Below are 25,778 nucleotides of genomic sequence, written 5' to 3' on the forward strand. Positions count from 1 at the left end.
ATCTCTTCTCAGAATGAGGTTTTAGGCCATTTATGCCACCATACTGACTGAATGAAGATTGGCAGGCTTCACACACCTTTGCGAACATCATAGAGGTTTCCTCACAATGTTTTCCTTCACCGCTAAAGCAAGCAAGTAATCCCCATACATGCCTATAGTACGCGACAGGTTGAGATGGCAACCGGTCATACCCCGATTGTCATTTCTGAACCTGTCTCGTGGGTACTATGACCATTCTACTGGTTCATTTCTCGGTTTCTACCATAGACTAACGAATTTTTCGCTAACCTATGGTTTCTACCGAGTTATATGTAAATTCTGGCGAGTGACGCGCTTTGTTGCGAGGCTTCATCTGGAAGAAAATTCGTCCTCGCCGAATTTAAAAATCTATTTGTCATAATTTTCGGGGTGCTTTTGTCCGTCAAAATAGATCGCATCGAATATGCACACGAGAGACTAAAATACATCCCGTACAAAAGTCCCCCGAACAGCCGAGGACATCAACAAGCCGGACCGCAAAAATATAGAACTAATGGCACAGTTCACAATAGTTAGGGACTTCGAACAAAACTTCGAGGCTTCGACGTCACTGGGCGGCGTCAAATGTTAGTAACATTAATTGACGCAGGTAGCGATTAGGGCTATCATCATCATCATCAACCCATCGCTAGCTCACTACGAGCACGGGTCTCCCATCAGAATGAAATGGGTTTGGCTATGAGAGTATACTCTACCACTCTAGCTAAATGCAGATTGGCAGATTTTACACATACCTAGAGATGTTTTCCTTCAACGTGATGGGTAGCTCTATTTTTCTTTGATTTTACGTCACCATAGCCTAATTGACATCGTGGATTCAGGATCAAACCGAGAGTTCCCTCACTCTAGTTCTCTCTGTTAACATTCCAAGGTGCGTCAGTGCACACAGCGGACTTTCGTCCGGGCGATCCGAAATACAGGGAAGGCAGAGTATTCTCTTTGGAAACGTTTTTTTCTTCTTAAACTTCAAGTAAAATACATCACAACACAACGTAATCTCAGACTAATTATTATTATTTGCTTCAATAGCGTGCGCTTCACTAAACTTTGACGAACAAAAATTAATGATCGCAAGTTGTGTGTGTGGAGCGCGTGGCAAGTTTTTCGGCGGGCATTTTATCTAAACTTCAGGGATTTTTGTGCTCCACGTACAAATGTGCCTAGTCTGTGCGGGCCCTTAATAAAAGGAGTGTAAAAATAAATCAAAGGCATTACAAATTTTTTCACAAAATTATATTTTGTGTGATAACACCTGCTACAAGTCTTAAAGTATATTAATATTTACAATATTTTATATTCTACACATTAGTAACAAATAACATTCATAACCTTACAGGAGCAGATCTTACAAATAATTTACTGATCCAAGTCGCGCCCCCACGGCCCCAACAACGTAACCACGAGCGAGACAACTGAACAATACCTACCTACTAACTATCCTGCAACTAAGTGTTAATAACATTTGGCAATAAATTAACGAGGATAACACGATAATAATCCTTAAATCAAAGCGCATAGAAAAGAAACTATCATCAAAGTTTATACTACATGTTACTACAAAAAAAAAATACAAAATATAAAAGTCAACCGTCTTTTAGGCCAGTAATTGAGAGTCCAGCCACAAAATAGAGATGTAGCAGAAGGTCCGAGCAATGCAACATGCGATAGCAGGCGCACTCACACATACTTGGCTGAGAAGTCAGCCAGACTTGGGCTGGGCAAAGAAAAGAATAAAAGAATTAAAGAAGAATTAATAGCAGCTGACCATGCCGAAGTCAGCCAGACCTCAGCTGGGTCAAAGAATACTTCATAGTACCTTCCATAGAACATCCCGCAAAAAACCTTTAAATAAATAGCGGCTCTTATTACGACACAATAGAGTACAATTTAACTCGCAATAAAGGATAATAAAAAGAAAAGAATACCCAATTGAGTTTGAGAGAAAGAACACTCTGTCCCCCCCCCCCCCCCCCTCTAGCAGTCGAAAGCGCGCCACCGTAGAATATACTTGTCATGTCACGGGACCAAGTTAGCCCAGCAAGACCAAATGCCGGCTGACTTAGGCTGAGATGTTTATGTGTGAGTGTACCTGTTGTCATTATTGCATTGAGTGGACCATTTGTTATCACTCTTTGCTATCCGACGGAACCTCCTACGCCTCTAATACTATCACATCGAAAAAATGAAAACATTAATTTACTTTTATAATACAAATATACTAAAAGTACGAATTCTATGTATACAGCCTTCAGTTAAGTAAAAGCGGTACATCAATAATTACAATATCTTACACAGAAATTAAGCATACAACGGGACGAGAAAGAGGCACTTCCGAGAACAGATTAAATACAAAACTTATCCAAAATTATAATTACACGCCGACTGTACAGACTAAGTAAAATTACAAAACAAAACAGCAATACGCGATATACATATACGAGCTTTCCGAAAAAACAATTACATCCAACTTTTGTGTTGTAAATAAATTGCACTCTAATTCTGATACGCACGAACACTTAAATAGGTTGTTTCTTTGGGAAAATAAAATAATTAATTAATATAATTTATGATGGTTTAAGCACGCGCCTTCCACTTCACTGTTGAAAACATTTATCACAGTTCTTGCGCCGAGTGACCCCGGGAGTAGATATCGCAATGCACTATACATTCCCTTCAGATACTCTCTTAAATATAATTAGAACGAGATAGATTTACGTCTCTCACATTAACAAATTTCTAAAAAAAAAAAACGGAGGTTTTCCGACTAAGCACATTTTTAAAATGTGTTAATTCAGAGCAGCAAGTTTTGGAAAGCAGCCTTCCAAAGGTAGGAAATGACCAAGTGAATTTTAAGACATTTTTGTAAAACTAAGCCAAAGGACTCATAATATCTTCATTTCTAACGCCACAAAAGTAATTTTGAAAAAGTTATGAAAATATTGATGTATGTATTTTCAAAATTGCTTTCATGGTGTCAAGATGATGCCCCCCACTTTAATATTTGTGTATACCTTTAAATGTTATTTGAAAATCCCATGGGAAGTTTAATTTTCAGGGACAAAAAGTAGTTTGTATGTCTCCAGCATGCAAGCTTTCTCTCTGTACCAGACTGTTAATAGGCAGACAGACACACTTCCAGATTTTATAATATTAGTGTAGATATTTTAATGTCACATTTCAACGCAACTGGAAGATCATTTGCAAGAAACACCACTTTATTGTGATGCAATAATGACAATGCATTGCGTAATTAACTCCCGGTTACAAAAAAAAACGCTGGACAGTGTAAAAAGAAATAACTGTCAAATTCAACTAAGCAGACATGGTGAAGAATTTGGATGGCTTTTTTGGTACTTAAGTTTTTAAAAAATCAGGTAGAGCTTAGTTTTGTTTAAAATATGAGTAAGCAAAAAAACTAGGAAGTCAAGTTAGATAGTACATCTCAGTTAGCCGCATCTACGTCGCCACCGAGTATAAATGTAACTGTTGAAAGCACTCAATCTATTGCTATCCTTTTCGGCAGGAAGCATTATGAAAGGAATAGCAATATATTTAGTCCTGATTTACAGATTGTGTCTGTCAAGAATCAGCCACAATGGTGGTTTAAAATAATACCTACTATGTATTTTTTTTTGACAAATTGGGATGTTGCCTATGTCAAAAATAAATTATTTTTTAGTAATTACTAAAATATAGAGGGTATTCAAGAATACGTTAAATACACAGCCTCTTTTAGTTTTAAGTTTAATACCCATTTTAAATTATAGAATTAACTAAAAAAGCACATCAAATGTTTATGTTTCAGATTTGACTAGTAGACCTATATTGGATAGAATCAGGCGTTACTTTGCGGAAGTTCATGTTTAGCAAGAAACAGTTAAAAATTATTTTGCTATAATCCGCCAACAGAAAAAATCTGTATGGTCAAACATGCAGTTACAAGCTAAGCACCGCTTACCTCCCCAACCAAGCAATAAAGCCAAGTTCCCAAGCAAGCACTGCCACCACCATTCACATGCACCACCACACAAGACTTTTCCACTACTCTCGACGCACGTTTCGCCCCGACACCGGAGCATCCTCAGGAGATTTTGACTTTACAATGCTGTATTGTCTGACAATACAGCATTGTAAAGTCTGCGTCGAGAGTAGTGGAAAAGTCTTGTGTGGTGTTGCATGTGAATGGTGGTGGCAGTGCTTGCTTGGGAACTTGGCTTTATTGCTTGGTTGGGGAGGTAAGCGGTGCTTAGCTTGTAACTGCATGTTTGACCATACAGATTTTTTCTGTTGGCGGATTATAGCAAAATAATTTTTAACTGTTTCTTGCTAGTAGACCTATTACAATGTGAAATTTAACATCTGAAGTGGTATTGCCAGTTGAATTCTTCACCATGACTGCTTGGTAGAAATGTTGAATTATTAAAAAAAAATTGTGCAACACTCCAACTACGCTTATTGCACTATTCATTATTATGCTACATTTTCCCTGACACAGCGGCCACTATTATACACAATAACAGTTCCTCTAAATACATTTTTATCAGCAATTTTGTACTTTATTCAGCTTCAATACCGGATACTGTGTATTCTCCAATGAGAAATGAATATCTACATCACAGGCATGAGGAAAAAGACAAGCTCGCGGTACCCACACACAGTGCACTGCGGAACTCCCCGCGTCTCCGTTAACGAGGCCTTAGACTTTACACTGACTATTTTTTTACATTAGATTGAAGGCTTGGCGCCCACTTGGCGACTAATAGCTTGTTCCCACAGGCTGCGTAAGCGTAGACGTAGCGCGTACCATTGCGTTATAATGTATGGAGCTGTATGGAACATGGCACACCACTTGCTTAAAGCGTGGACGTATGCGTAACCCGGTGTGTTAAAGGTTTACGCTCATCACTACGCACATGTCACGTGTACGCAATTTGTGTGAATCGGCCATTAAGCGCAGGCCACACTGGGAGCAAAGCGAAACGAAACTAAGTTCATTTCGCTATCGCGTCTTCACGTCTTTCATACTTCGGTTCACACCGGGAGCTACAGAGCTAAACTAAGCCGTGATTTGTAAGCAAGTGAAACAAACTTAGTTTTGTTTCGCTTTGCTCCCAATGTGGCCTGTGCTGACCACTATGATCCATCTGTTTCCTCAAATCTGTGTCTACAATGTACAAAACTAAACAGCTGCCATGTCATGACAAGTACAAGTATAACAGAACGCAGGCTCAAAGAGCTAGAATCCAGAGCCAGTGAAAAAAAATAACAGAAAGTGAGGTTTCGTCCACTAGTTCTGAGGGTAAGGCAACTGAAGTGGTGTTAATCGTCAAATTACATCAACTATATACAGAATCAAATGAAGCCATATCATTAATTATTATTTTTATTTATTTGTACTATGCCTTATAAGTATTATTCATTTATTTTACTGTACAATCCTTTTTGGTCAGGGTTTTTCGATACTTTTAAACCGTTAACTTTTCGAATAAGTTTCTTTTGTTTTGGTTTATGCCGAAAGTGATGCACTGTTGCGTCCGACACTGTCACTGTTGTCACTTAGCACTGATCACTGTTTCCGGCACTGTGTTTTTGGTCGAGGCTACCGACGCATAGTAGAGTTTAGAGTTTGCATGGTTAGAGGTGGCGGAGCATTAATGTACCCGTACGCGTACACATTAGGTTGCTGAGCCCTGGGGTCAGGGCTAGGGTACTGGACCCCCGGCTGTACGTTCATCATTTGAACGGGTAGGTTGTTAAACTGCTGCTGAGGGGTCACTCGGTAGCCATTCAGTCCGTACTGGCTGATGATGTGAGTATTCAGATTTGGGGACATCCGTGACCCCGGACCCATTTGGACATGTTGCATGGGACTTAGGTTACCTGGAAAAGTATAATAAATATATTTATTTATTTTAATGACACACCTAGACAGACAGATATTATGTCCTAAGTTGTTTTTGATTAGATAGATATAAAACTTTATTGCACACACATGAAATAACCAAGACAAAACAAAGAAACAAAAAACAATTTTATGCAAAGATGGCCTTATTGCTCAGAGCAATAAGGCCTGCCTGGGATTTGCCTAGGAGTTTGTCTGCATGGATTTAAGTTTTTAAAAATCCTGTTACTTCTCTTCAATTTTCTGGGACAAAAATAGCCTATATCCATATCCCTAGAATGCAAGCTCTGTACAAAATTCAAATCTCAAATCTCTGATCTGATGAAATCTTGATTCTGTCAAAATCACTTAAACAGTATCCCAAATGAACTATGATATTATAGAACAGAGAGTAGCCTATGTTCGTCCCGGGATGCAAGCTATCTTTACAAGAAATTTTGTCAACATTGGCTAAACGGATGGGCCATGAAAAAGTGACAGACAGACTTTTGCATTTATATAATGAATTAGTATGGATACTGTACTCACTGGTAGTATTTCTGGTGTTGCGAGGCGACTCGAGTTGGTTGTGCGCAGGCGCGTAGTATTTTGGCGCGTGGTAGTGGCCCGCAGGCGGCGTGCCGGATTGTTGGCCATACTGGAAATCGAAAAACTTTACATTAAATTTTGTAGTAATCATAATTCAAGCACCAAAAGTATACTGTATTACCACAAAAACGTTGGGCTCTGTTTAAATAGACGTGAAACACGTGCGTTGCATGGGATCAATGTTTGCGTCTGTCTAAACCTCGCCCGAAGTTTCCGTTATAAGACAGTTTATCCCTTACCACAAAAACTTTATGTGCACTTTAAACAAACGTTTAACCGTTTATCCCATACAACGCAGGTGTTTAACGTCAGTTTAAACCGCGCCTAAAGTTTTTGTGGTAAGACCCAGTCTTACTTTGTTACTTCTAAGTAAACAAAAATGCTCCTCAAAAGTTCTGATCCTCCACTGTCCGTCCATCTATCAGTCTATCGGCAAGCTGTATCTCATCAACCGTAATAGGAATTTTGAGTTTCAAAATGGCCGCCATGAAATTAAAATATACATATTACATAGTGTCTTATGCTTTTATGATGGTATGGAACCCTTTTTTATTCAGATATACAAGTTAGCCCTTGACTGCAATCTCACCTGGTGGTAAGTGATGATGGTCCTGTTCCTGGTGGCAATCAGTATTGGACGAGAACTATAAAATTGTGGCGATCACAATTGATCGGCAACAGTCAAAGTGATATAGTGTCTGAAAAGTCCTGTATGCCGCCAAATCAGCATGAAGAAGAAAGTGATTATGCAGTCTAAGATGGAAGCAGGCTAACCTGAAAGAGGTCTTTTTTTTAATTATATAGACTAGCGCTTGGCTGCAATCAGACATGCTAGCAAGTGATGATGCAGCCTAAGATGGAGCGCGCTTGCCTAGAAGTATGGCAGTTTCCTTCCGTTTGCAAGTCCGGTTTTTGTTGTTCATACCTGTGGAGGTGCGGGCGGGGTGTGCGGCGGGTGCTGCGGCGCGTCGGCCATCTGCTGCAGCTTGGCGAGCGAGCACGAGGGCGCCCAGCCCGTGTGGTACTGTTGCTGCTGCTGAAAGGACAGGTAGCCGCCCTGGTAGCCCGCGCCGCCGCCGCCCGCGCTTCCCGGCCCGCCTTGCATCACGCCCCCACCTGGAATGGGTAAAAAATTACTTCAGTTATTTTTTTTAAGAATTAACTTTTAAATTAATTAGCTATGCTATAATCATGACTAATACTCCCCTTTCCCCTCCAATTAAGCGTAAAGTTTGTACCAGGAGTGGATACGACAATAGTGCAACGGGCGGGGTTTGAACCGCCGACCTTTCGGAATTCAGTCCGCTCCTCAACCGTTGAGCTAGCCAGGCTCAGTTTGTTAGGACGGCATGTAAGAAAAATGCCCCACTCAATAGTCTAGTCTAGCGAATGGTTAGTAAACTAAAAACTTTTGAACGCAATTGATAACTGCTTCCTCTTGTCAAAAGTCTTCGTCATTATACTTTAGTATTTTGATTCTTTCTGTTTGTCATTATACGCCAGTGGCGTCGATTCTAACAATTCTCACTTAACTAAAATTAAAGTATATATGCATCTTTTTCTTTTCAATATTGCTATAAAAGGACAGAAAATCAATTCCAAATTTAAACTCTGCACTCTACAAAAAAAAGTAAGCCCTCGACCAAAGTAATTGAAGTCCCGCGCATTACTGGAGCGAGCTGCAGGTCAAATCCACGCTCTTTTATCATTTACATAATCGTCGATTGTATAATATGCTTTTCTCAGGAGCATAATTTTAATAGATTTTTAAACATGTATAAAGGCAGTCCAAAATTGATTGGGGAATTTTAAAAGGATAAATGTCTTTAAAAAGTAAAGATTATGAAAAAACTGTGTGTATGTTACCGTGCGGCGTGGCGGAGTGCGGCGGCGTGGCGCGGTGGCGCGCGGGCGGCGTGGCGGTGCCGCGCACGCCCGCCTTGTTGTCCGCGCCGCTGTTGGTTGTGCTGTTGCTGTTCCTGGAAACCACAACCACGATTCACTTACACAGCACCATTACACCAAATAATAAGACTCCCCTAAAACTAGAGAACTGATTTCTGACTGAAGTCGTATAATAACACTAAAAGGCTTCCAATACGGTCAAACGGCTTGATGGCAAGCACATTAGTTATGTGATTCGAATAAGCGATAATAATCTTTTGTTTATTAAAATTCTTAATTGCCTTCAATAAATTTCCTATTTATAAATCAAAATTTGGAATAATAGACTTACCTATTCCTATTATTGATCTTCTGCTGTTTCGGCGGCTGATTGGGCTGACTCATGATGGAAGGTATGTGTATTGACGAGTGCGGATACTGCGGGCTTGGCGCGGGATGCATATTGTAACATGGGCTCGCTAAATCCGACCCTATACTGGTAGGCGATTCTAGACTTATTTGACTCATATCCAGCTCACAGGCTGGGTATTGCACTGAATGTACTGAATTACTCGTCGAATCAGGGGTATAGACCCCCATAGACTGCAACGCGGGGCTGACAGCTTCACACATCTCTTCTTTACTTGTATCTTTCGGGGACTCATCCTTTTTGGAATGTTGCCGAGATTTCTTCTCGATCTCAACCTTTTCTTGACCACACGGCCCGTTTTGGTTAAATGATTTGCAACCAGGGGATGTTAAGATTTGAGGGCTTTGTCTATAATCTGCGCAACTGGTTACAACTTCTTGCTGTTGCTTGACTTGACGTTGCATCATTTGCTTCATCTGTGCTTCAGTAGTGTTGTGGGATTGAGATTTCTTATTTTCACACTGAGTTTGACACGCGGTGGTTGTCTTTGATTGCTTAGTTGGCTTGCAATCGTTCTTCTGTGAACAATCAGATGCTTTTGATGTTGGTGCTTTAGTTTCTTTGAAATGCGGGAGACCAGTAGTCGCATATATACCACTGGACAATGCCCCATAAGCAATATTATGAAAGTCCTTTTGATCGTATTTTGGGTGCAATTTTTGGGGAGACTTCTGCATTTGATCCAATGGTGGTAAGTTGAAACCTTGGAATTTATCTAGATAGGTTTTATCGTTGTTTTTCATATCTAGAAAGCGATTATGGTCCCAAGTACGCGTAGGATCCCACGGCGGCCACTGCGGGTATTGCGCGTGTGATGTGGGGTAAGTAGGTATTTGGTTCATAGTGTAATCCGCTTTCGGCATCAACTCATTATCATACTTCAATTTCGGCAGCATTTTGTTCAAATCATTCTGCTCTGCTGCCTTCAACTGGGCGGAACAACTCTTGTCATGTTTTACTGACTGAGTTTTAGAATCGCATTTATTGGCATTTGATTTCTCCTTCTTAAAAAAATCTTGTTTCTTTGGCGCCTCGGTTGCTTTCGTCTCCACTTTACTCGTGACTGCCGCGGTGTTGATCACATTTGTTGGGACTGATGTTTCTGGCTTCCTCGTCGGCGCATTTTGTTCAGGAAAAAACATCTTGGGTTCCGGCGTGCTTCTCGGGGTTTCGTTTTTTGCCCCTTTCTTTTCAGTTTTCTCCATTTTGCTGTGAGCTGAATTGACTCTTACGTCCCGAAGCTTGCTTTTCTCTCTAGGCTTTTGGTTTGGGTCAATTTTATCTTGGGAAGAGGTTGGAATTATACTCATGGATCCACCTAAAGAATTCATAGCGTTATTGACAAAATTAGTTTCTAAATCTGTTCTTTCCACGCCCAAGTTTACAGCTGCGTTAGCGCTCTGGCATCTCGGTAAAAAATTTATATCTTGTACATTTGGTATTTTGGGGATAACTGTGCTGTTGGATGATACTACGGGGGATGTTATTGGATGTGGAACTTCCAATTTCGTGGTGCTTTTACTTATAACTGGAGAGCTTTCTGACATATTATTCATGTTAACTCTGCTGGAATCACTGGTTTTAATCAGCACCTTATCAGTTTGGACGGCTTGAGATTCTTTGCTCACACTGGGCCTATGATTTAAGTATGAATGTTGTAATTGTACTGAGTTATTAATCGGTTGTATAGTCATTGAACTGCTAAGAGAATTCTGATAATTTTGTATAGTATTTTCGATTATACTTCGCGAAACTACGATTTCATCTTTTCTTGTGTACAGCATGTCGGGACGAAAGGGATTGTCACTGTCTTTACTTGTGATGGGCATTTGTAGTTTTCGAACGTCAATTTCGTTGTAAGAATCCATTTTCGGCGGGTCAAGCTTTTTTAGACTATTAGCGAGGTCTCTATGAGGATCCAAGTTCTGTATGATTGACTCTATTTTGTTTGGTGATTTCTTTTCTGCCGCTTTAATTTCATCAAGAGCCTGATGTTGGATGACTGTTTCTTTCCTCATTTCGCACTTTTTCTGCTCGCACGTCTCTGTAGACATTTTCTCAGGCGATTTCTGTTTCGGAGACTCACTTATGACTGTTTTGTCATGCTTCTTTGGAGATATCCCAGTTTGTGGGGAGTTGGCATTATCAGATTCCCCCTCTACGACGATGGTTTCAATCTGATTTAAACGCGGTACAATAAGATCTACAGGGGGCCTGATTTGATTTTCAGATGGGCCTTTCGCATCCAGAACAATGTGAGAATTTTCTGTCGAAACTAACGGTATGACTTTCGAAGGACTATCAGTCTCCATCATATCTTTTTCTTTGACCTCATCGGGTATCACTGGTGCTATATCACTGGGTTTGGGAGATGGTAAAGGGCAGCTCTGACTGTTATTGTCATCAGACTCTGATATGACGATGGTGTCTTTATCATCAAGTGCTGGTTTATTTGGAGACGTTATTTCGCCGTTTCTTGTTTCTGACGCTTTTAGATCACCAGTCTCGTCAGGTGTCCTTGTGTCTGTATTGTCAGATGGTGAGGTCATATCAGGACCGTTTTCGATAACTGTATGTTCTTCAGGTTTGTCTTTACCCGCTTCATCTATAACTTGATCTTTTTCAGCTATGGATTTGGGTGAGTCCATGTGTATGCTGTCTAGTTCCATATCGCTAGTATGATGGTCTGTACTGTTTTCTTCTATTTGTCGTGGTGTTGCAGGCTTGCTCGAGACGCTTGTTTTCTCTTCGCCCTCTTCGACATCCATCTCGTCATCGGCTTCTCCAGACGAATCTTCAGAACTTGCATCAGAATTCTTATCCTTTTCCACTGCCTTTTTCTCACTTTGTGTATTTGTAGCGTTACTTTGAATGTCCACAGCGGCTGTTTCAGTAGACTGTTCAACAAAGTCATCAGTTTTATAAACATTGACTTCCTCTTTTTGTTCCACAACTTTGGCCTTTTTAGCAGATGGGGAACTACTTCTCGTCGCAATTTTAACCTTTTGCCTTTTCCGTCCTTTCCATGCAATCTTTTTCTTAGTTTTCGTCTTGACTTCATTAACTGTCGGTGTAGGAACTTCAATTCGAGTATCCATACTCTCTTGACTCTCCTGACTATCTGAGGCATAAACTGGTTCAGGCACATTTTTCCTCCTGCTTCTTGGAGTAATTTCTTCAATAACCTCTTCTTGGACTTTAGATTTCCGAGCGACGCTTTTGCTCCTTTGTCTTCTGGGTGTTGCTTCTGGTTCTTTCTTATCATCCTCCACGCTTTCTGAAATCTTTCTACTGGCCTCGCGTTTCCTTTTCCGACTACCATCACCACCTAATGTTGGTGTCGTTTGATAAGTACTTTCACTGTATTTCAGTGGCCGCGTTCTTCTTCTACCAGATGAAGTGACTTCAACCGGTGCTTCAGTTTCTTTTGTAGCATGTTTAGTACTCGTTTCAGGTTTAGCCGGTATACTTTCTGGCTCAGTTTCAGTATTCTCACTCTCAGTTTTTAATTCATTCTCCTCCTTATCATCGTTTTCAGTATCTTGGTCCCCAGAACCCTCTTCAGGTGATCTGAATGGATTTATGGTAGGTGCTAACAGAGGTGTCCACCTTAGGCACTCAGGATCAATTTCCAGCCTTGGTCCACTCCTTAGCTTTTTCATATGACTCTCAACCCTGTTCCAGTCAACACAGATGCCTACTTTCACAAATTCATTACTGGGAACATGTCTCACGAAGCCTAGTAGCTGAAACGTAACGGCAATATCATTCATATGCATCCCAGTTGTGAGAGCAATTTCTTCAAACGTAAATGGTTTGTCTTTGTGGTCATAAAGGAATTCTAGGATAACGGATTTCCAATACGCGTGATATGAGACTCTGCCTAGATCTGATAGAGGTTTTTCAGGAGTACCCGCTTGTCCTTCTTCTCTTGATAATAAATAACCTGGAAAAGATGTATCACGATTAATATATGAGTTACGCTTCAAAAATTACTTTTTCAAATTATAGCACAGAATATATGAAAAAATAATTCCACCACTCACTAAAATGGATGAGGAACCTCCCGTATCCCTGCCTCTGGTACTGTGGCATCGTCATTATGCAGGATACATTGTATTTCTGCTGACAGTGCTTTTCTTTAGAGAAGTATCCGACAAGATGGCATCCTTTGCTGTCATTCTTGGTCAGTACGTAAAAGAGGAATGGTTCAACGTCGTAATACAGCGTCTTGTGGTCTAAGAACAGTTTGGCGAGCAGGCAGAGGTTCTGACAGTAGATCTTGTTGGCGTTGCCGTCCACTTCGAACACGGAGATGTCTCCACAGCGGTAGATTTCCGTGGCGGGCGGATGGCGCCACAGACACTTGTCAAGATGCCTCATTAAAACGGCTCGACTCTTCGCGTATTTCAAACAGAACTCGCAGAGGAATAACTTTGGCAACCTGAAATTTAAGTAAAATTAAATTTAATAAAAAAGAAAAAAATCATACTTAGGAAATAAATGGGGGACACAATGACTACCAGTGGCATGCTTAGAAACAGACAAGTTACAACAGCAAGACGCTTCTAATCATATACTATAATGTAGTATATTATGTATCCTTATTTTTAGCTTACCATGAGCTCATTTGTGAAAAGTTATTGAACATTTATATGTTTATTAAAAAAATCAGCAATACCAGAGAGCAATGGTTGTTCTTGAATTTTACTAAACAAACAAAAATGTAGCCATCTAACTGGCATCTTCTTCTTTTCTTATCTATGACTCTCACTGTCATCTTATTTTTTTTTTTTTAAATTTCAAATGCAGCTATTTTGGAATTTTTATTTTTGTTGTAGCAGTAATAATAATGCTATTTGTGAAAATTTCAACTCTGTACCTATTATGGTTAACGAGATACAAGCCACTGACAGACAGACAAATGGATTACATCAATGTACCTGGCATACTCCTGCGGGAAAGGGCTGGAATACCAGGTCTCGATCTCCCACTGGCCAAACTCGATAGCAGAGGGAGATCGCGAGGGCGCAGGAGCCGCCGCGCCCGGCGCCGGCGCGGGCCCGGCCTCGCCCTCCGCGCCCGAGGCCGTGCGCGCTTGTGAAAACAGCTCCGCGTCCGCCTCCGTCACCCCCGGGGGAAGTCTTTTACCCTCTGGAAAATTTGTTTGTCTATACTTAATTGTATTTGGCTCACAGCAAAAATGCAAAAGACTGCTGTTGTGTTGAAAGAATATTTCAACTTTTAGGTTGTGTTGTCTAACAATCTTTAAATATTTTTTTTAATTATATAACGAGATTTAACCCAAGAATATCCCTGTCTGTATAAGGCCTGGGTGCAGCTGTAAGTTTTACTCACATAAGTTGCTTATATAATTAATTAACTTGCGACAACTTTACTAATGTAAACCTGTTGTGTGCATGTAATTTACATGCACTTATAAAACGTTATACTTATACATACATTTGCTGTCAATTAATTACGTAGGCTACTTACGTAAGTAAAACCTTAGTTCTCTTTACTTGTGCTATAGCTAGTCATTGCTTCTTGGCAAATAATATGACCCTTGGTCAACAGGAAGTACCCTATAGTTTTGAATCCCTTGCCTGTGTCAAAATATTTACAGACAGACAACAAAGTATACCTTTAAGGTTTCTTTTGCGGTAGAGAACCCTAAAAATAAGCAGGTCTCATAGGCCAAACTTTCTGATCAATAGGCGAGTAAACTTAAGAATACAGCTGGCATTTCTTTTGTTTTATAAGCTTTACGATAATCTCTTGCTGATGCAATGCAATATAACCTTTAAACCAATAGTGCTTAAGTTCATTCGCCTACGGATCAAGGGCTTTAGGCCAGGAACGCACTGCGATTTTTTCCGACGCAAAATAGATCGCGCAACCGCTTGAAGACAACGCACCGCGATTCTTTTCCGCGTCATCGTAACCGAGATGAATGTTACGAACAAATCCCTATATTTTAAATGGTTAACATTAGGAAACATTCTCTTTTCCAATTGCATTGAAGGTAGGATGAGAAAAGGTAATGTTTGTTTGATTTTGTAAAACAAAAGTACAATGGTATGCAGCACTAACATTTTTTTTGGACCTCAAGAAAATCACCTACTAAAAATTTATTAATAAACATTTTGTAAATCTCAAACTTAATGTGGCATGTGCAAATGTGCCGTCTCTTAACTAAGTAGCTGTGAATTGCAAAAAATATTTTTTGAGTTTTTTTTAAATTTTCTAAAACTAATGTTTTTTAAAAGGTCTATACTGAAACTAAAATATAGAATCGGACTGAAAACCTTAGTCCTATGCGTTATTTTTTTGAAACATTAGTTTTTGACCATTTTCTCGTTTTTTGGATATCACCAAAAAAGCTTTTTAGTTAAAAGAGAACTCTTGAGGTGGTAGTTTACTCAGAAGTCCTTATAATCATTGTACAACTAAGCTTCCATTTAACACTGCATAACAAGTATTTAATTAACCACTCAAAATTTACATAGCAAAAAATACAATAACTTATGAAATATGAAAATTCGACGACGTCCGTTTACAAAAAAAAACGCCGCGGAAAACAATCGCAAGTGCGTTCGCTACAAGACAATATCTATTTAGAGCGGAACAACGCGCGGTCGAGGTTGGCAGTGCGTTCGAGGCCTTACCCGTGTGATGCGAGGCGGGGGCTGCGAGCGCGAGCTTGTGCGCCTGCGCGTCGCCGCACGCGCCGCGCCGCGCGCCCTCCGCCGCCAGCACCACCAGCGCCGACGCGCTTAGCCGCACGCCCTCCGCACTCCGCACGCCGGGCACCTCCGCGATCCGCACGGGGCTCCGCAACTGGCGCTTCACCGGCTCCCGCGACACGCTCCGCTCCCGTCCCCTACTCCGCAATCTGCTCCGGCTCGGACTCCGCAAGCTCGTCCGGCTCGGACTCCGCAACCTCGTCCGGCTCGGACTCCGAACATTCCTACTCCGACTCCGAGCATTCCTGCTCTGACTCCGCGCACTCTCCCGCCGGTACTCGCGCGTCCGAGAGCGACTCCGCTCTCTACTCCGCCCGTCTCGCTGCAGCGTAGCCTGGTACCGTTTAAACGTACTTCTAGTCTCTTTCAGCACTTGTCTATCCTCGCTCTCCTGTTTGAGCCGAGGCCGGGACTGGGAACGCGACGCCGTCCGGACCGAATAAAATTCCGATAGGCCGTCGAACAACGTGGTAAGTAATCTGTCGCCGCATCTGCTACGTCTTCTGTGTCTGTCGATTGGTTGGGCGGGTTTGCGTACGGGGGAGAGGGAGAGCTTGCGCGCGATGGGGCTTTGCGGTTCGATGAGCTGTTGCTTTCTCGCTTCGGCGGCAAAGCCCCAGGAGCCGTCAGGGGCCGTATCGGTGGCGAGGCGCTCGAATATCGTGGGGGTGCGTCGGTCGGGGGGTGATCGCGGCGACGACGACGCAGGGGGGAGGGCCCGGCGCGGCGGGGAGCTGTCGGAGGAGGAGCGGTCGGAGGGCGAGCGGTGCCGCTCGAGGCGCAGCTCGACCCTCTGCACGCGCGTGACGCGCATGCCGCCCCAGCGGGAGCCCCAGCCCTCCCAGTCGCTGGAGGAGTCCCGGCAGCGGCGCCGCTTGACGAGGTTGAAGGCGGAGAAGCGGAAGAACTTCTGCTTCTCCTTGGACATAGTCTGTTCGGCGGGGCGCGCGGGGTGCGGCGCGCGGGCGGGGCGCGCGCTGTACGGCGAGCTATTACCGTCGGAGGGCTCGTCGTCAGAGTCGATGCGCCGCGCCGGCGTCTTCGGCTTCCTCTTCTTCGGCGTTCCACCCATCGTCAGTCTAGAGTAAAACATCGTTGTAAGTAAAATGAATTCGAAAAAAATATATGTGAAAAAATATTTGTGAAGTACTTTTTCATCCCAGTGGTAATCTTAAATGTAAGTGAAGTGAAAATTTTTGGGAAAGATACGCAGGGTTCAGGTTGTTCTTGTTGTCAGTTGTCATTGTTCTTAGGCTCGTCATTTTGCAGAATTCATTGTTAGGATAGGGATTTGAGTATGGCTGATCCACTAAACTAATGGTGAGTAATGAAATGGCCCAATTATTAATTTCTCGAATTAGTTTTAGAAAGGAGCGGAACGGACGGAGGAAGGAAAAAGGAACATGTCTAATAAGTACAGTGATAAGGTGTGGTCTCCACTGACCTCGGCGTGTGCGGCTTGTCGACGCAGTGTTCGCAGCGCCAAGGCGGCAGGCGGCAGCGCGCGTGCGCCGTGCGCGGACAGGCGCTGCAGCGCGACGCCCACTCGCCGCTCAGGCCGCACGTCACGCAGCGCGCGCACTCGCCGCAACACCAGCGCACGCTCTGCAACAACGTGCCACTGTGCAACTTGCTGGCTTGACCTGCCATCTATTTGCTGGTTATTGCCAGGAAAAAGACGCCAGGAATTGAACATCTATATCCACGACTTAGTAGTGTGCAGCTGTCACACAAAACTTGAATACTCATGAACACCTGCAGCTGGACCATGCTGACAGCTAAAAATTTCGATTTTTAAAGTGAAACTTTGATTGGTCCATCGAGTTTGTATGGCTGAACAATACAATTAATTATCGTATTTTTCTTGTACAATATTATATAATGATTGTGTAGTATATTATAATAAATAAAACATCAGTAGTTTTGATTATAAATTTATTTAATGTGACTAGGTCATCCTCCAAATCTTCTGATGAATAAAAACATTTTCTACACAAATGTTAGTCGGGCGAGCATAAGTAGAAAAAAATTAAATATAGATATGTGACGCTGACTTCAAAATACGTGTAGAAACAAAAAAAAATTACTTTATGGTGTCTTTGGAAGACAGTTTTTTTTTAAATTTTTATAATGCAAAGTAGCTGATTTCAAAGTAGAAACAAAATTTTTTTAATTTGTAGTGGCTTTGGAAGTAATTTTTTTTTAATTTTTTTTTTCAACCCAACCCAAAGTAGCAATCTTAAATCGCGAATAATAATAATCTTAATAAAGGCAAAAGTTTGTGTGTATGTGTGTGTGTGTGTATGTTTGTTAGTCCTTCACGCAAAAACTACTAGACGGCTTTGGCTGAAATTTGAAATGGAGATAGATAATATCCTGGATTAGCACATAGGCTACTTTTTATCCCGGAAAATCAAAGAGTTCCCACGGGGTTTCGAAAAAACTAAATCCACGCGGGCATCTGCTAGTTTTCAGAATATGTCTCTAGGTAATAAAATTTCCGAAATTATTATTCATTATTCTAAGAGCATATACGCACGATCGATATAGTTACTAGGCAACTAGTCGACAGTGCATAATGGGTCTAAGGCTGAGATCTATAGAGAGCACTTTGACTTTGCTCAGACTTTAGACATTGTTAAAACGAGACAGCGCTATACCACTGGCATAAATCTGTCTCGTTTTAACTGAAACTTAAGTCTAAGCAAAGTCAAAGTGCGCTCTATAGATTTCAGCCTAAGAGTCACGACAGCTAGTCAACCGAGCGACTTAGTGGACGGCGACCGTGCAGAAAAGGTACATTTAAGTGACTTTTCTTTATAACAAACTTGCATAGAAACTTATAAACCCACCGCGGAAACATAAAAGGTTGTATTTACATGAATAAATAAATAATTGCTGATTGAACGGGCGAGGTAAACAGTATAATTATCGCGCGGAGCAAATTGGCTCCCCAGCTGTAAGTCAATAAAGGACAATGCAAATAACCTCATTAAGTGTTTATACAATATAAAATCAATCAGAAGTACGCAATATCTCCTACTCAGACATCTATCTACACTAATATTATAAAGAGGTAAAGTTTGTAAGTTTGTTTGTAGGGTGTAATCTCTGGAACGAGAATCTGAATCAATTTCGAAAATTCTTTCACCGGCAGAAAGCTACATTATTCCTGAGTGATGTAGGCTATATTTTATAATCGAAAAAATTAGATCCCGACGAAAATTTTAACAAGCTACCCGTGCGAAGCCAAGCCAGGAGGCTAGTAAAATATGTAAAAAGATCTGTCGTGATGAGACTGATCTATCAACGTGCAGCCTAAACCACTCAAAATCAAAATCATTTATTCAAAGTAGGTACTAGTTCCTTGTTTGTTGTGGCCTATTATTGTAAATTGAATACTTGAAAAGAGCAACCGACGAGTTCCTTGCTGGTTCTTCGCGGTAGTAACGGCATTCCGAACCTGTGGTAGATTATTTTGACGATTCAAAAGCACTTGCAAAAGATTAATTGAATAAAAATATTTTGAATTTGATTTTGTTGTTACTTTATGATGTAACGTAAGCAAGTAACGTAAGACTATTGAGAGATAACAACGTATAGGACGCGACAGGTCAAGATGGCAATCGGAGTACAAGGCGGGGGGACGCCCCGCACATCCTCACGTCACCCGCGTTATCCCGCACCGGGTTAGCACGGAGACTGTGCGGGTGTGCGAGGCGTCCCCGCCCCGATTGCTATCTCGGCCTGTCGCGTACTATAGGTTCGCTTGAATATTCGATAACACAAACACTAAAAAAAAACTATTCTACCAGATCACACTACAATCACCCTCTATCACGTCGCGATTACAAAGTATGTAGGTGCAATTTGACGACCGCTATTTCGCATGTAGGTTTTTAAAAATCCTTCTTAATTAACCATTCTTTGATTTTCCGGGATAAAAAGTATCCTACGCCCGTCCTATGGATGCAAGTTATCAAGATACCCAAAAGAGTCTTGTAAAAGTTTATTTGAATAAAAATATTTCTGTCCTTGTTATACTATCTTGTTGACGAATTTTGTTGAAATTAACAATGTCTATCGGTTTTTCTATGTCCCTTGCCTATTACCACTTCAACTCTGCAACCCGTTGAACTATGTTGATTACACTGATTCTCCCTACAGATCTTCTCATTTCTGATGTGATCATATAGAGAAACTCCAAGCATAGCACTCTCCATGTGACTGACTGAGCTTTCTTAAGCTTATGGTTAGTTGTGTATGTTTTATGTATTGCCTGTAGGCTGTAAGTGGTGTAAGTTTGTAATTTCTTTTTTAATTCAGATACAAGTAAGCCCTTGACTGCAGTCTCATCTGGTGGTAAGTGATGATGCAGTCTAAGATGGAAGTGGGCTAACCTGGAAGAGGTATGGCAGTTTTCATTAAACCCATACCCCTTTGGTTTCTACACGGCATCGTACCGGAAAGCATAATCGCTTGGCGGCTCGGCTTTGCCAGTAGGATGGTACTTTTAGCCACTGTCAAAGGCAGTACCAGATATGTATTTAGAAATTATAAAATTCCAAACCACTGCCGGGAATCGAACCCAGACCCTCCCACTAATAAGACCACAGCTGTAATGGCCTTTGCACACCACGTTTTTTAAACGCACCATTGACGCGCGTTTGTAGTGATACAGTCGCGATACGCACGCGAGTCTGACGCAGCCTTTAGACCTTTGCACACCTATATAAATTCTAACACGCGTTTGAACCGATACAGACGCGCGTGTAGCGATACAGATGCGATGCAAACGCGCGTATGTATCGATACAAACGCGCTGGCATATTGCGTTTTTAAGCAGAACCTCGTCAACAATAGTAAGATGGCGTCAGTCGAGAAAGCATTGATTACATGCGCTTTGTTTTGCGTCTCTGCGTCGAAAGGCTCCATTTTTTTTTTGTTTCAAAGACGTGCGGTGCACCAAATTGCTCGATTGCAACTAGCGTAGATTCACACCTCCCTAGTTGCGAGGGAAACCCCCGCCCGTAGGGAAGGCGCGCGCGCTAGTGACGCGCGTTTGAATCCATACTAACGCTATGCTAACGCGCGTGTGTATCGATAGAGACGCGCTGGTGTCGCGCGTTTGAATCGATACAAAATACAACAAACTGCTCTGTAGAATAAAAGCGCGCCGTCGACGCACGTTTCTAAAACGCGCGTCGTCGTCGTCGCGCGTTTAAAAAACGTGGTGTGCAAAGGCCCTTACCACTGCACCAGGGAGATTGTCAAAGGAATGTTGGCATTGTCACCTATTTACTTATTCACAATGATTTTATTAGCAGAGACAAAGCTCACTTCACTTTATTGTACTTAGCACACATAATTTAGTTTGCGGCAGAATATACTTTAATCTCCATTGCTTTTAAGGAATTAACTATTTTGATATCTGTTAGTCATATCTGTTATGAATGATATCTGATGGTACCCATGGGAAATGATAACCCCAAACAAATCTAGATTATTTGGGTCATCATTATTAATTTAATTTTACAATTATACTTTTTGATATACTTTGTCATGGGCTGATGACGCATATTATCAGATTTAATTAGACACTAGCTGACGCCCGCGACTTCGTCCGCGTGGATTTAGGTTTTTCGAAATCCCGTGGGAACTCTTTGGTTTTCCGGGATAAAAAGTAGCCTATGTGCTAATCCAAGATATTATCTATCTTCATTCTGAATTTCAGCCAAATCCGTCCAGTAGTTTTTGCGTGAAGGAGTAACAAACATACACACACGCACGCACGCACGCACGCACGCACGCACGCACGCACGCACGCACGCACACACACACACACACACACACACACACACACACACATACAAACTTTCGCCTTTATAATATTAGTGTGATTATTCACTAATGGAACAGCTCCACTGACAGGATTTGGCAAATAATTCGAGTTCCGCTGAATACTAGTTCAGCATTCGGCAAATCACCTGTATCTACACTATTATCAACACTATTCGAGAATTAGTATACAGCAAATATTTTGTATTTGGTGAATTTTTATATAAGTTTAGCAAATCAGCTAGCCAGCAGATGCAGCATTCATTGTATGCAGCATTCTGTAATGGCGGACAGTTCCCGCTGAATTTTTAAAAACCTATATCCACCAATGGTACAGTAAGTCACGGGCAGTGGCGTGACTTTCATAGTTGCATAAAAGCACTGCATACCCTAAAAATATTTTGTTGCCAGTTGGATACAACTCTGCAAGTTAATGCCAGACAGCATCATCTATATGTGATTTAGTAAACTTATTATTATTTGTTTGTGAATACATTTTAATTTTTTTTGTGATGTATCCACAAATTCACAGTTTTCAGATCTTTTCCTTTACTTCACACTAATATTATAAAGGCGAAAGTTTGTATGTGTGTGTGTGTGTGTGTGTGTGTGTGTATGTTTGTTACTCCTTCACGCAAAAACTACTGGACGGATTTGGCTGAAATTCGGAATAGAGATAGATAATATCCTGGATTAGCACATATACTACTTTTTATCCCGGAAAACCAAAGAGTTCCCACGGGATTTCGAAAAACCTAAATCCACGCGGGCGAAGTCGCGGGCGTCAGCTAGTGTGCTATAAGACCTTCCTGTCTGGTTCTCATGATTCTAGGTCAAGACAAACAGAGAGAGTGACAACAAACTGTTAAGACAAAGACTCACCTTCAAAACAGTCAAGCTGATGTATTCCAGCAAGTTGAGGCAGGTGGGGTGCGCGTAGCACTTGCACTGGCTACACACGAGGAGGCTCTCCGCTGCGCCCAGCCGATTGCGCGCCTCCGTGCCCAGGCACTCCGCGCACACTGGCACCCCCGCTGGACTTGAGTTCTGGAACACAGAACAACAAATGAGGAACTGTTGGTTAGGAGGTGTTACATTTCAGAATTCCATGACATACAGAGACATTTGCGGTGCCCGTAACACAGGTTTTCCTAGTACGGGTGCCAAAGCACTCACAAAAAATCTTTATTTTACTTTGTGCTTTACTTTGTTTTGTATTCTCCGTTTTGGAAGCCCTGTTTTCCAAGACACAGTTTTTACTAGTTCAGGAAACAGGTGCACATGCAGTAATGTTTATTATTATAACTAATTGTGTTTTGTTACGTTTATGTTACATTTGTTTCTGAGCCAAATAAATTTATCTTATCTTTATCTAACTAAAAAGTTGATTTGCTAGAAACCACCACAACTGACACATCTGTATGGTACAACGTCAGAGTGATCTAGAGTGAGGAAACTCTTGGCTTGATCCTGAATCAACAACCTATCAAATGTAAGACTATGAGGGGTTTTTTTTTCTTATCATAAAGCTGCATTATACCATGGTAGCTTTATTGCTACTACCATCTAGCCTATGTGCTAATCTATACTAATAAATAAAATTGGAGTGTCTGTCTGTAATTTCGAAATAACTACCTCATATTAAGCTCATATGGTTATTTGAACGATACCATAACTGAATCACACGTTTTTAAAATTTTTGTCTGTCTGTCTGTCTGTCTGTCTGTCTGTCTGTCTGTCTGTTTGAAAAGGCTAATCTTTGGAACGGCTGAACCGATTTTGACGGGACTTTCACAGGCAAGTAGAGGATTGACCAGGGCGTAAAATAGGCTACTTTTTTAACCGACTTTCAAAAAGGGAGTTGTGTTTTTCTACCTATGTACACCGAAATCTCCGAGATTTCTGAACCAATTTGCGTCATTTCTTTTTTAATCGATAGAGGAACTTTGCGACATTGTTTCATAAAAAATTTGGAGTCCAACTCCTCAATCCTGATGCTGCAGGGGATCTGACCAATCCACGCGGGCGAAGCTGCGGGCATCAGCTAGTAAGTAATATTATTCTAGCTTAAACGTCTTCTTATGATTAATTTCTAAATCTAATTTACAGTCCATTAACTGTCCTTAGTTTATTCTAATATGCTTACAGTTGTATTACTTATGCTTGAACTATGTTATTGTGAACTAGATGAAGACTATGGGTGATGTGAAACCAAAGATACCTATTCATATACCTACATATAAAGATTCATAGCCTGCATAGCGTCAAATGTAGGTAACATTTGACATGCCAGTGTAGGTGAAGCCTGAGCTATAATAGTAGTCATAGAAAATTTACACATCTCATTAAAATATTTTTTTAACAGGACAAAATTATGAACTCATTTCCAAGAAAAATGGCCTGAAATTGTGCTAAGTCCAAAGTTCTTGATTTCAATCACTAAATACAAATCTGAATTCAATATGAAGCATTAGAGCCTATAACATTGAGCTAAAATTAATCCAAAGTTTGTGATTTCAATTGAAATGGAACAACTAATGGTTTATCATAATATGGGAACGTCTTTCAACAATTTCAAAGTTTTTATAAAACACAACCTTATTAAAAAATCTTATTACAATGTAAAGGATCATTTATATGATACAAAACTTTAAAATGAGTTGCTTTAATTAGCCATTAAAGAATTCATTCCCAAGCTTTAGCTTATATTAAATTTTTATGTCCTCTAGAATTTACATAAATATAGAGTAAATGCAATATATTTCACTTCATTCAAAGCAGAAATGAATGAACACACTACAAGTTGTAGTAACTGCATTTTGTTTACGTTTTACTCTACTGATAAGAACAACTATGAATGAACACAAGTTACATATGTATCATTTTCAAACATTTTTTTGTAATATTATGCAATATGTATGAATCATGATATAGAAATTAAACAATGTTTAAAATGTATAATGAATTCCTATTGGATATAAATCTAATGAGACCATGTTATGAGCAAAAAAAGTTTGTTATGTTATGAATATTTTGTAAACAACTTGGCAACTTACACTCTCTGAGGTTTCTGGCAGTCGCTTCTGCTTTTGGATGCGATCTGTGGCCGTGAGGGGCCGATCAGTCGCCTTGTAGTTCCCCGCGTGGTTCAGCAGCAGCCCCCGGGCCACGGCTCGCTTGGCGGCCGCCCGCAACACGTTCCGCACGTCAACGTTCTCCTCCACAGTCACTTGGTATGCTTGCCGCAAATGTTTCTCGATAGTCTTTAAGCTAGAACCGTCCCGCTCGCCCAACTCGCGCACCGCCTTGGCCACAGCCCTCGACACGTCCACGTCGGCCGCCAGCCGCAGCACCTTGCTCTGCAGCCCGCAGGGGTCCTTGTACGTGCTCTGCCCCTTGTTGTACACCTTCAGCACGACGCCTTCGCGCACCGCGCGCTCCAGGCGCTCCGACACGACGTCCTCATGATAGTTGTGGTGCTGCCTGATCGCATGACATATCCGCTCCACGCTCGGCCGTTGTTTCTGCGACCGTATCTTATGTATCGCCTCGAGAATCCATCGCTTCCACACTTCTTTTCCTACGTCGGCTGGCTCGCTCATTTTTATCGACGATTATTTGGTGCGGCCGTCGAAGTAACGGTACGGTATCGCAGCGAGAGATGTGTCAACACCCATCGTATTTTGGCGCCTCGAGCGAAATTCCATTTTACACAATGGAACTTCGCCGGAAGCGACCGGTGATATCGGCCGCGCAGCGAGACGCCAGTTTACAGCGTATCCGAAACACCTCCAGCGGATGACACATCGGGGCTCGCGAGCGGGTTTTGGCGGAGCGGGCATTCGATGGCGGCCATCTTGTGGCGATCTCGATTTACGTAGCGAACAAATACACGCGACGTAAATAATGTTATCTCAATGAAACTGTCCACTTTGATCGTCAAACAAAAACTTCCACTTGCACAATTTATCTCCTCAACTTCACAATTAATACTAAAACAGATCTGAAATACAGTAAGGTCCGTTCCGGTTCTTTTTTCACAATGCGCCTTCACTAAACAAACAACACTGCAACGTAATGTCTTTTTATGAGATATCCATATTAAAGATCCATTAGATTAATGCTTATTTGCTGTCTTATTGTCCAATATTAGCAAAATTTAGATGAAAACATTCACAAAACACTAACAAAAGGCTCTTCAAAATGGCTATCAATCAGTTTCCTTGCTATAATAAAAAAATAATTTTGATATCCTGTCCGTCAGATTTGTATTGCCATTTTTATATAATTAACGAAAATAATGGTTGGTTGTCTATGATAACATTTTTTATGCAACTTGTTGGCTCACAGA

The 25,778-nt window shown here is 41.4% G+C and overlaps 1 protein-coding gene across 3 annotated transcripts; it reads right to left on the minus strand.

The window, feature by feature from the left end:
* Positions 1 to 1,255: 1,255 nt before the first annotated feature.
* LOC123873697 (histone acetyltransferase KAT6B) lies at positions 1,256 to 25,675 on the minus strand. Of its 3 annotated transcripts, none has more exons than XM_045918679.1 (12): positions 24,484 to 25,675; positions 22,310 to 22,474; positions 17,034 to 17,194; positions 15,512 to 16,668; positions 13,787 to 13,997; positions 12,890 to 13,287; positions 8,766 to 12,789; positions 8,396 to 8,508; positions 7,455 to 7,645; positions 6,470 to 6,593; positions 4,375 to 5,919; positions 1,256 to 3,859 (listed from the first exon to the last, which is right to left on the minus strand). In XM_045918679.1, the coding sequence occupies exons 1-11, from the start codon at positions 25,027 to 25,029 to the stop codon at positions 5,639 to 5,641; spliced, it is 7,371 nt and encodes a 2,456-aa protein (XP_045774635.1). In that variant the 5' UTR covers positions 25,030 to 25,675; the 3' UTR covers positions 1,256 to 3,859; positions 4,375 to 5,638. The 3 variants fall into 3 exon arrangements, with proteins under 3 accessions (XP_045774635.1, XP_045774636.1, XP_045774637.1); XM_045918680.1 differs by having other exon boundaries at positions 6,470 to 6,578; positions 24,484 to 25,674; XM_045918681.1 differs by having other exon boundaries at positions 16,586 to 16,668; positions 24,484 to 25,672.
* Between the last annotated feature and the right edge of the window lie 103 nt (positions 25,676 to 25,778).

This window comes from Maniola jurtina, chromosome 17 (genome assembly GCF_905333055.1).
Source record: "Maniola jurtina chromosome 17, ilManJurt1.1, whole genome shotgun sequence".
Lineage (NCBI taxonomy): Eukaryota > Metazoa > Arthropoda > Insecta > Lepidoptera > Nymphalidae > Maniola > Maniola jurtina.